This window comes from Numida meleagris, chromosome 2 (genome assembly GCF_002078875.1).
Source record: "Numida meleagris isolate 19003 breed g44 Domestic line chromosome 2, NumMel1.0, whole genome shotgun sequence".
In the NCBI taxonomy this organism is placed as follows: domain Eukaryota; kingdom Metazoa; phylum Chordata; class Aves; order Galliformes; family Numididae; genus Numida; species Numida meleagris.
The window spans coordinates 3,765,786-3,778,043 of NC_034410.1; the positions used below are offsets into that span (position 1 = coordinate 3,765,786).

At 42.7% G+C, this 12,258-nt stretch overlaps 1 protein-coding gene across 6 annotated transcripts in view; it reads left to right on the top strand.

Moving 5' to 3' along the window:
* The window catches only part of CTDSPL (CTD small phosphatase like), a 70,043-nt gene extending 59,557 nt beyond the window's left edge, over positions 1–10,486 (top strand). For all 6 annotated transcript variants that reach the window (XM_021385601.1, XM_021385603.1, XM_021385598.1 and 3 more), the window contains 3 exons: positions 3,928–4,020; positions 5,653–5,838; positions 7,491–10,486. In XM_021385601.1, coding sequence (XP_021241276.1) covers positions 3,928–4,020; positions 5,653–5,838; positions 7,491–7,616 — 405 coding nt within the window. In that variant the 3' untranslated portion in view covers positions 7,617–10,486. The remainder of the gene's footprint in view (positions 1–3,927; positions 4,021–5,652; positions 5,839–7,490) is intronic.

A 12,258-nucleotide genomic window follows, 5' to 3' on the forward strand; every position in this document is an offset into this window, starting at 1 on the left:
CTGCTGCTGGAGGTGTTCAGATGCCTGCAGAGGCTGCGAGCTCGTTGTGTTCCTGGACGTGAATTCCCCACACTGTGTTGGAAATCATGGCACAGATTTAAAAAGCAAAAATTAACGCAAACTGACATTATTTTGGCCAGCTCTCTTAATTTCTTTTTGGTTCTCTGAATAAAAGGAAATCAGAGCTGGTCCCCTGTTTTGCCAAATTATAAGTGAGAAACTGTGGGAAGTGCAGTGAAATGTGTTGCAACTAAGACTTGAGTGCTCTTCAGACGGAGTTAATTGAGGGTGAAGGCAGCGGTTGGAGAAAAGATGTTCAACCTGTTTGGTACCCTGGCAGAACTTCTGCAGGAACATGCCCTCTCTCCTAGAGCGTGCTTCCCATTCGTAGAATCCCATAGAATCATTAAGATTGGTAAAGACCTCCAAGGCCATCTAATCCAACCATCAACCCATCACCACCATGCCCACTAAACCACGTCCACCGCTGCACCACTTCCCTGGGCAACCAGTTCCACTGCATTTCTGTTTGGTGTCACCTAGAATTTTGTTCCAGAATGTAACTTGTTTATTAATTGCAACTATATTTTAAGAGGTTTTTATATCAATAAATAATTGCTTGATGTTAGTTGTTGAAAGCTAACGAGGTGTTCAGCGTGCCTACTCTGAGTGTAATGTGCAAAATGTTTTTTAATGTTGGGAGCAAATGCCATTCAAATAATACACTTTATGACGGACGAAACTCCTTAAGTCTGTTACAGAAGGCTGTCACCTGGTTCAAGTAATCCAGGATAGGCTGTATCCATTCCTGCTGGCCTATTCTTGGTTACTTGCACTGGGAGGCAGCCGCAGCGCTGCGAGTTGGGAAGACAAGGCTGGAGGACGCCGAACCTGGAAGATGAGGCTGGAGGACATGTGTTATTTTCCCTGTGAGGGGAAAATACAGAAGCTTGAGATGTCACGGGCAGAATTCTTGGCCATTACTTGAAGATTGTGTTACTCTAAAGTTCATTCTGAAATGCAGTTCTGTCTCTTCTGGTTTGCGAGTACTGAGTCTTCTTAGGTTAGGACTGCTTTGAGGTATAGAAACTGTATGTGGAAATACGAAATGCTTGAAAAGAGCTCAAGATGATTCTTCGTGTTCTGCCATTAGCAGTTGTAAATCCAGAATCTTGTGAAAACATGCCTAGTGCCTGATTCATCCCTCAGCATTTAAAAGTAAGGTTCTTAGAAAGTGGCTGTTTTCCTTTAAATTCCTACTGTGCTTAGAAAGATACTAGCGAGCATACAGTACAGAAAAAAATGGAGGTTTTGTTAGTGCCTTGAAGGCAGTGTGTAAATCTCAGAGAAATGCCAGGAGCCAGTTAGTCTAGAGACTCAAACTGAAGCCATCAGGCAGCGGAGGAAAAAGCCAAGCCACAAATAACCATGCTGCATTGAGATTCAAGTCCAGCCGCTGACAGAGTAAAGGGAAAAAATTCCAAATGAGGAGGAAGAGGAGAAAAGAGCCGCACTGTCGGCCGAAGAAAGCTTTTTATGTGAAGTAAACCAAAGAGATTTTGTAGCCCAGGATACGAGTGCGCTTGCAGTTGCTTCCAGGATCTAAGTAGGACTTCTCAAAGCAATTTCAAGGGGAATAACCATCCAGAGCATGAATAAACGTTGCTCTGGAAAAAATCAGTCTTGCTTTAAAAGAAAGGGATGAAGGAGCTGGGGCCCTTTGGAGGGAGGAAACATAGTGAGACCTCCTCTGACAAGGCTAGATATTAATAAAATAGTGTTTATTACTAATGAGGCATTTAAATGAGGAGCGAATCTGTTGGCCTGGGTCCAGTTGGTAACGTGGAAGCTGAGGAATAGGAGGGTGAGGGTGCCCTGTGGTGGATCTAAACAGTAGAACAGAGACAGGCAACCTCAAAGTGCTGTGTACATACAGCTCCTATTGAGCGGGTGCTGCTGCGTGGCTGCAGGAGAGCTGCAAGTTGCAAAGAGTGCATTTTCCAGTCGTGCACTCTTACAAGCTCTCCTGTGTGCAAGGCTGTGCCTGCCGGGTTGGTGTGCCACAGGCTCCCGTTGTGGTGGAGATGGGTTTTGTGCAAGCAACAGCGTCCACATCCTTGGCTTGGAGCTCTGGATTGCATTCCAAGTGGGAATTCTTTGCCAGTACAGGCATAGATAAAGATGGAGAGGAAAGGGGACTGCTGCTGCAGCTGAAAACACAAGTTTTTTAAAGGGAAAAGGATACTGGATTCCAGCACTTACTGTCTAAGAGTGGTTTTCAGACCTTGGGGTGTCCATTTGTGCTCACCAAAGTAAGCGTAGGGATTCAGTTTCAGGTTGAAGAATCAAGAACCTTGTTATGAACTGTAGAGGTAACGGGCAACTCTTTTCCTGCTGTCTTTTCTCTTACAACTGGCAGGTCAGATCGCTTTCTCTCTGGGTACCCAAATGCAGGGTGACTACAGCTGCAAAGGAAATACTACAGAGCAACTTTGCATGGGAGGATTTAAGTGAAGAATTAACTGCGCTGTTAGAGGAGAGGAAATTACATGGTGTATGCCTAGTGAAATACAGGAAACTTTGCCGTAATTATCTGGAAAGAGCAGTGTTAAAGTACAGCTATCAAGTGTATTCAGTTCATAAAATGACACCATTGTCTGGTTGGGTGCTGCTGTGGTTTTTAAAGAAAAAAAAAAAAAAAGTGCTTTATAAATTCTTGGCCGCATCGAAGTTTGATTGCATTGCTTAAATCTGAACTAAAGTGTAACTAAACTTAATAAAAAGAACTTAGCATGAAGACTTGGTTTGCTCTCTGTGAGCCATTTGCCACCTAAAGCAAAGTGGGAAAGTAATTAACATTTCTGCTTTCGTCATGAAGGTACAGCTCCATCAGATCTGTTTTTAATAAAACTTGGCTGTCGGATTTAGGTGTTAAATTTCAGATCCCTCTTCTACAACTTCCACCTCTTCTGCCAGAGGCTCTCAGTGTTGCACATAAGTTTGAGCTGCCATTTCCATATTCTTCTCCTGCAGGCTTTTCCTCTGGGTGCCTGAAGTTTTTGCCTTTTCGTTCCTACAAATCTAGCAAATGCATGCAACTAATTTAGTTCTCCTGCATACCAAAGGAATAATTCCTGAAATCGCATTGGGCTTGCAATTCTGCTTAAATCCAGTCATACGCCAGGCTTTTCCAGTTGAAGTTTCTTGTAGTAGGGGTTATTTGCCAAATGAGGAAGATAAGATGCTGCTGGTGTTTTCTCTCCAGCTTTTAATCTAACCCCAAACAAGATAGATAAATATTTTTCAGGCAGCTTCTCCTCTTCAGCTTCCCTGTGCGTTGCGGACTAGTGGCAGGCTTTCTGCACAGCACTTACCTTATCTCGCTGTTCTCCAGGAAGGCAAATCATCTTGCTTGCTCTGAAAAGATGAGCAAGGAGGTTCTATTATGATCAATCAGATGATTGTCAGTAGGCAGCCAGGCTGCCCGGATGCTTGTCGGTGCCAGAAGGCCGCACCGCGTTGCTGAACTCAAACTGCTCCAGGGCAGGATCCCAAGTATTCGCCATCTCTATGGCAAAGTGAGAGTAGGAGATGATACAGGCTCTGCTGAGAGGTCCAAATCCTCATCTCCTGGAAACCCTACTGTCTCTCTTTGCCTTTAGTGAGGTTTTTGGGAAGTGTCATTGCAGGTGATGCACAGTACTTGCAATTGCATAATCAGCATGGGTCTTTGCAGCCCATGCATTCAAATTGCTCCTTATTGAATGCCTGCTTTGATCGTGCATACCTTTTTTAATCTGTCAGCATTGAGTGCTTGCATGCTAACTTTTCTTTCTTCAGGTGTTAGGATTACAGTGGTGGGTTGGGGTTTTTTGCTTTCCTTTTACCTTAAACACCATTTGACCTAAACAGTCGTTGTCATTCCAGGTTTATGTATTGAAACGACCACACGTGGATGAATTTCTTCAAAGGATGGGAGAGCTCTTTGAATGTGTCCTCTTCACAGCAAGTCTAGCCAAGGTTTGTTCCTCTCTTCATCCCACTAACCCATATGATGCTGATCACTGGACTTCGGGTTGGCTTTTCTGTGGATAATTATTTCTGCAGTTTGGCACTATCTTAATTTTTCCCCTTCTTTTCTGCTTCTTTGTCTGACAGTGTGTACTTTGTCTGCTAGTGTGTGGGTAAGTGTTCCCATGGTGACGCTATCACATATGGGCTCGGCTCATCATGTAGCCTCCATGCATTGCTCATAATGCCAATATGAAAGGCTTGCAAGTTACCATGGTTATAGTGAGAAATTAGAACAAATAGCGTGCGAGTACAGCAGTATATTAAAGCCGGGCACGAAATAAAACACACTGTATTGAATACTACCCTCATGATCAAACAGTGACTCAGAAATTTATTGCGTACGAAAAAGTTGGATCGTGTTTTTATCCTGTCAAGATGCAATTGCAATCTGGGGTTAGGAAATCATACATCTTGTTTAAAGCTTGAAATAACCAACTGGAGTATTTTGTGCCCTCTGGTAGCAGTAGTGCCTCGTAGGTAGTGTTGTGGTAGACACTGCAGTAGTGAACACCTAAAATGCAGTTCTTCCAAAGTATTGTGTGTGTGGTGTCTTGTTTATAAAGGTGTATTTAAAATGAGCGTGGTAAGTTTTGTTTTTGCTCCAATATATCATTGAGATTGGTGGAAGGAGAAGGGACCCTGTGTGATGTAGCATGGTGCCTTGTTAGGGGGTTCTTCCCTGCGCTCCATCTGCCACGTTCTGTTCAATCACTGGATAGAAATCCTGAGTGGTGGAACAATTTGGTCCTGCAGCCTAGCAGTTTTCACAGTCAACAGGTGACTGATTTTAACATCAATTTTGTTACTCATTTTAAATACAGGGAGATGCCAAGTCCTGTCCTGCAGAAATAAGTTCTGACTACCATTTACAAATACACAGTCACTTCACTTTCTTATTTACTTGCGTGTTTTTTCTTGGGTAGTTATATCAGTTGTTGGATCCTAAGCTGTGCCTCACTTCAAGTATCATCTTATGTATGAAATGGTACACATTTGACTTACTGACCCTTTGAGAATTTCCCAAATGCTGCACACAAGCATTTTTCCTTGTGACACTTTTGTCTGATCTTTTATGGCCCAGTTGTGCAATTGGGTCATCTTGGAGCTCATCCTGACCCAGTCATTTGGTACCTGTTGTTTGGAAAAGCTGCATCTGGCTGAGATGCTTGCATTGCAGTTTGTCTTCAGAGGCACATGGAAATGAATCAGTTGGGGAAATGGCTTCCTATTGATTTTCTGTTAGTATTCATTGGTTTTATGGTAATATTCGGTGAGATTTTTGGATCCATCAGCTTCTGAGTGTAAAAGGGTAACTGTAAGATGACCCTAAGAATAAAACACAATCACAGAAGTCGTTAAGGTGCAATTTAGCTTTCTTCTGAAAGATAACAGTTCAACTTTTGCACGATCTCTCTATTAATCAGGTTTGCAAGGTTGTAAGTTAATTAACGGGGAGCAGGGAAGAAAATGAGGAAAAAGCATTTTATCCGAAATCATTTTGTGTCCCTTCTTTATAGCTCTGTGAATTAACCTTAGCTACAGATGGCTAACTGTGGGTTTCTACCTTCTGTTTTCAAGTACGCAGACCCAGTGGCCGACTTGCTGGATCGCTGGGGTGTGTTCAGGGCAAGGCTATTTAGAGAATCCTGTGTTTTCCACCGGGGAAATTACGTGAAGGATCTGAGTCGGCTGGGACGTGAGCTGAGTAAAGTTATCATAGTGGATAATTCTCCTGCATCTTACATCTTCCATCCTGAAAATGCAGTAAGTACTCTTATTCCAGCACTCAAGCGTAGCTTTGTCATTCTGGTCCATTCCCAGACCTTCCTGGTTTGGAAAATACACTTTCAGAACGCTACCGTTTTTTTGTTTCTGCATCTTCTTAGGCTGCAGGTAGGTTCTGGTGAAGGGCTGTGGCAAATAGACCTTGACAGCGTGTCACAGCCACGGCTGTTCATCTGCTTTCAGTTTTAGCTTTTGGCTTGAAGTCTATCAGTTTCGAGAAACACCAAGCAGTGCAGAACCTGCGTAACTAACCCAACAGTGAAGTTGCCCTCCTTGTTGTTTTTGTCCCTTGGAGTGGTGGCTGTAGTAAGGATGGCTGACTTCAACTGCTTTTGGTATTTGTCTTCTTTCATTGTGGGAAAGAAATTGTTTTATTGGGAAAAAAATAATGTTTTTTGGTTGCTGCCTGCGTTCTGAATTCATGGCTAAGGGGAAGGAAAATATCAAGGTCCTATGGTTCTACGTTTTTAAGCATTTTTGTGATAGCTCGCTTTACAGTTAGAAATGTCAGACAACAAGTTCATCAGGTTTCAGAAATAAGGATAAAAAGTCAAGCAACAGAACTGAAGGGAGGAAAAATTAGGAGCACGTTGTCACGGTGTGATTGGGCTCCAGAAGCTGTGATGGAATGGTCTGGCACTTGGCTCCTTCCACTGCTACCGACCATACAGATGCTCACATCTGTTTTGTCACTGCCAGGACAGCAAGCTGGAACTTCCCTTAGATCTACTGGCTCTGAAACAACTGAGCTGTGTCATGTTTCTGGGATGATTTCAGGCTGCCTTTTCTGCGAGCTGTTAAAATTAGCGTAGGGAACTTTTGTCAGGGGCGGTGTTTTGCATGGGCCTGCCTCTCCAGGTAACGTTTTTTTGTCTGAACTTCTTTATCTTAGCACAGTAAGCTTTTAAATTCACATCTTAATACTGTGCCGTCCTGAATCATTAGGTGAAAACGTGTGAGGTTTTTTTTTTTTCTGGTTGGTGCCACACATGGTTTAAAGTTGCTATTTATAATAACCAGGAGCTGTAACACTAATTTATGTTCACGGTTAAAATTAAAAACCTCATCCAGATCATCATTTGGTATCTCGGAGTTCAGTGCCAAGAAAATAATGAGCTGTAGAAATTTGGGAGGTGAAATTAAAGATTGTCAGAGTGGTTTAATCATGTATAGGAAAGTGCTGCTAGCTAACTGAGAGCTGAGGCTCTGCAGAAACCAAAGCATGTAACTTAGATCCAAGACAGTCTTTAAAAGACCTCAGTATTCTCTCACAGTGAAGGCACGCACACAGATCCCTCCCCACATCCAGCCCACATTTAAGGAGTGTTATTAGATGCGTTGTTTTCTGAACCCGCTCCCAAGGTTTTGTCTTTTAATCGGAGGGAACTGTTCAGTATTTGCTGTTCAGATTTTGCCTCCTTAGCCTCGTGTGCCAGAGGAGGCTGTTGCTGCATGCCCGTGTTCAGTGACTCACACTGATAATACTGAGAGAGAAAAAGTGACTTGCTCGTAAATAAATTTTTCCAGGTGGAGTATCATTGCAGCTATATAAGCTACATCTACGCAGGCAAGGCTTGCACGCTTTCTTCACATCAAGAAGTCTTCATAGCACTGTTGTTTCTCTGTTTCAGGTGCCTGTGCAGTCCTGGTTTGATGACATGACAGACACAGAGCTGCTAGATCTTATTCCTTTCTTTGAAGGACTAAGCAAAGAGGAAGAAGTTTACAGTATGCTTCATAAACTCTGCAACAGGTAGCCCTTAACTTTGACTGACTTCTGCTACTAGGTTGCAGTTGCTAGAGGATGTCTCCATCTTTTTCAGCTCTTTCAAATGTAAGCTTTGGGGAGGTCACTCCTGTCAGAAGTGCTACTCTTGATCTTCCTGTTACATTGGACACAAAGGACAATCATGAGTGATGCTATTAAGCCTTCAGAAGCCTGACTCCTAAGGTCACGTGTTCAGACTACTTTTTTAAAGGAAAAAAAAAAAAAAAAAAGAAGCTATTTTAAATGGGACTCTTTTAACGAATTTCATAAATGGACATCTTTTACTGGATCAGCTTTTCTTAAAACATGCCAAAAAAGAAGCTTGTATTTCAGCAGTTGAATTTCTCTCCCTTTCTTCCCCTCCCACTATGCAGACAATTTTACCCCTCCTGCTTAGAGCAGTTGACCTGACTCTGAATTTTTTCTTACAGAATGAAGTGCCTTTTTGAATGTTATTTTAAGATAAAAATTCATTTTTGTATAAGACTTATTTCCAGACATCTTTTAGTCTTGTATTGTCTAAATGCTTTAAAAGGAAAAAGGAAAAAATTTTATAGAGCACTGTAATATATAACAAAGGAAAAAGTTAAAAACCATGATGCTGGGTTCCTGTCTCCACGCTGACATTAAGTTGTACCACGTTTTGTCATGCTCAGAAGGTTTAAGTGTTTGTGGGAGGGGGTGATTTGGGTCACTGATGCGGTTTTGGATACAGCTTTGAACATATCTGCAGTTGTTTCGAGTGTTAGGGAGTGATGGAATGGAGAAAATAGGGTGGCAAGTAGATCTAAAGCACCTTTTATTCTAGACAGATGAAGTTCTATTGTCTCTGCTTACGCACAACTGTCATGCCTCTCATCTTTTGGAGAATCATTATCTTGGGAGAACGGGGAGGAGATCTATTTATTAGTTTAAAATTCTTTCCTTAAAAAGAGACCCATCTGGGTAAGCTGGATCTGTATGGAGCTGTTTGGAGTACTTTTTTCTTTTAATTGCTGCTACTGTATACTCACCAAATGGAGTTGACCATCGGCTGTTATACTGTTTTTGCCACTGTGCCTGTGCTATGAAACATTTTCTGTAAGCTGCAAACTTGGGCAATAAATAAAACGCAGGCTTCATAACCCTTACGTATTAATCCTATGGTATCCGATATACCAGAAAAGTCAGTAAAAGGTGACCTGCAAAGGGAATTTTATTAATCGTTATATTTTTTGCTTCAGTTTAGATGAAGCCCTCTCCCTTTTTTTGGAGTATAAAAAAAGCAAAAAGTATTTTTTCCTTTATCTAATCTGTGTTTCTTCTTTCCCAAGGCATAAGGTGCAGGCAGGGAGCTATGTCAGGTCTTCCTAGAAGGGCAGAATGACCAGCCTGGATTGTCTCCGGAGTGGTCCTCTGCTTTGGGGCTGACTAAATCTCATCTCTGAAGCTGGAATTGTGCTTAGCAGCTCTTCTGCCATCGGTACACTAGGATAACTATGAAACTATTTAAAACCCTTTGAAGGAAAATGCACTTTGTTTGTTTTCCTTTCCAGCGTCACCTTTTAATTGTTTTCCGCACCAGGAGTCGACAGACGTAAAATCCTCAGCTCCATTTGGTTGTCACCAAAGAAAACCAAGTGAGAGCAGCTGGTGCTTCTAATTCACCTAGCACTAAATTCCGAACAGCGGATCCCCCTTCGCCTTCCCCTTTAATCTTGCAAAGTCTTGATGACCTGGGGGGGGGGGAAAAAAAAAAAAAAAGAAAAAGCGATGGACTCATCATCCTTGTCTAACCCATTGGTGAAGCAGCTTAAGGAATCCATTCATAGAAGGGCAGGCCAGCCTACACGGGCAGCGGGTAGGTTGGAGTGGGGGCAATGCGAGCTGGGGTGATGGAGGCAGCCCCATGACACTCGTGAGTCTGTGAGTGCGGCATCACCGTTTTGTTTCCTCCCCGGCTGGCATTACCACAGTGCTGTACCATCCTGTGCCACCACAAAAGGCAAAGCTGACACTTAAACGTGACAAAAAGCAACAGCATAAAAAACCAGACGTTGCTTGAAAAAAAAAAAAAAACAACAACAACAACAACGTGGATTCTGGTTAGTCCATCAACGATGACCTTCAGTTGAAGATAGTTTCATTTTGCATTTGAGTTCAGAGTGATGAAACTGTAAGCTGCCAAAAAAGTTGTTCTCTGAGCAGTATTTTCAACTGCGTTTGTCGCTTCTGTGTGTTGCAAACGCAGTTTGCAGGGAAGTATTCAGGTTGTAGTTAGTCGTGCAGGTATGATAGGAATGGCTGAAAATATTCAAAGACTTTCTCGCTAGCGTTAGACCAAACAATCTTCCAATTAGACAAGCAGCCCCCCCGAGACGTTCCCATTTTACGGTTGTAACCTGTTACACATGAGACGATCCGTGTCGGTAGTTTGCATTTATGAAAGCAGCAATTTCATGAACCAGTTGCCTTAAGTCTGTGAATGAATGTTGATTATTCAAGTGTCTTGTATTGTTTTCAAATCCACATATAATGGACAACTGAACTTCTGTTCCAGGTTCTGGACGAATGGTTCCGATGACGCTCTGTACAACTCCACTTGTTCTGTATTGTTTAGTTCAGCTCTTGAAATACACCAATTTCCAGACAAAAAGAAAAAAAAAAAAACTTATTTTAACTGATTAAAGCATTAAAATGATACTTGGTGACAATACAAAGGGGTAAAACCTAGCACCAGGTTTGATCTGTGCTGGCATTTTAGGATTCTGTCCTGTAACGTCTGCTGTAGGTTTGTTGGTCTTGTTGTAGATTGGGGGCTTTTCTGTCCGTTTCTTTTTTTAATTCATTCCCATTGAAATAAAATTTGGAGTGTTCGGAGCTTTCCTGGCTATTCACATTTGGGCAAAGGGATCAAACCATCGCATTTGTTTATTTTGATTCTGTTGTCAGACATTAGCGCAGATATCCATGCCATGTATATTCAAAGCATCTAGAATTGAACAAAGCAATATGGTTCCCTCCGCAAAGCCAGATGAAGGAGTGGGAGGATGCCTGTCAGATTTGCAATACGGGTATTTGATTGTATTTTAAATACAAGATCTCAAAAAAAAAGAAAGAAAGAAAGAAAATAGGAGAGAAGAAGGTTCTCCTAAAGCTCTCGCGTGTTTCCAAGTGCAGTTAATGCAAGCAGGTGGCCGGGGCTGGCTCTCCCCCTGGTTCTCAGCTGTGTCCCTGGCTATGAGAGAAGCACCCAGGGGTCTTTTCCAGTTGCTCGTTCTGTCCAGCTGACGCAGCGCTGCCTGACCTGAAGTTCCGTTGTCCGTTTTATGTTGGGTTCACCAAGGTTTCTTGCCTGTATAGGTATTTTTAAATGAAGCTGTAAGGCAGAATGCCATTGATTCTCGAAATCCAACCCAAGCGTTGACGATTAAATTGCCATTTGTAAACCAGGGCTGTGCGCAAGGATGTTCGCTGGCCGCCGGGAAGCGCGGCGGGTGCAGATGGAGGACAGCAGCAATGTGTGCTGTGTTACTGTGTTCACTGAGGCGGCTTCGGAAGGGAAATCTGTCTGTTGTTTCGCCCTTTAATCTTTCCTAAGCAGCAAAGTCATACATGGAAGAAACTCCACGCCTGAAGAGATTGGGTTATCGGTGGAAGCGGTCGCTTTCTCACAGCGTGATTTTGATTAGACTGGTCGGGGACAGCAAAGTATGGAAACCACACCGGTGTGTACTGATGTTGCAGCTTTTGAAATGTCAGTGTAAAAAAAAAAATAATAATAATAATAATGATAATCTGTAGCTATATAACTTCCAAACACGTAATCCTCTGTTTTACGGATTCTTTTTAACTAATAAAACACAGTACCGCACAGCCCTGTTTGTAAAACAAAACCCAGTTTGTGCCTCTGATTTCCAAGGTGCTGTGATGTGGGGCGAGGAGGGCAGGTGAGATTGGGGCCGTCGCTGCACAGACTCGGGGTAACTATGCAAAACCGGCTGTCAGGTCGCTGTTTCTGTTGTAAAAATCCAGCTGACATCTTTTTTTTTTTTCCTATCTTCTTTCTTGTTAATGATCTGTTGGGAGCTTCTTAACAGAGGAGCGAGCAATGGAAATGTTTCTTGGTGATTTTTTTTTCTAATAATGGAGCTGTTTACACTTTAATGCAATGAACAATCCGGCGATACTTGAGAAACACTACAGATACCATGTGGGTGTTTTCAGGAGAGAGAAGTGTTGTCAATCAGGTTTCGAATGGTTTCTTTACTGTCACAAATAATAATAATAAAAAAAAACAAAAACTGTACCAGTGTAGTTACTTGTGCATGTAATACTTCTCTGGGAACAAAACCGACTTCTGCCCTTCTCCTTTCAGTAGCAGTCATCACTGCCCTGATCTGACAGGGACTGTATTCCTGCTGCGTGCAGCCGTGTTAGGCAGTAAAATCCTCCACCTCCGTCCCACCCTCCTCCCCTCTCCTCTGCTTAAATCACGCATAGGACTCCTCACTGACTGCCCTGGCACCTGCTCGTGCAAACGGAGCTGATGAACTGCTGGCGAACTCTGCTAAATAAATTGGTGGTGACTCTGGCAGACGTTGCAGCTATTGACATCGCTGGGATGGGATCATACAAGAGCGTGTCGAAGT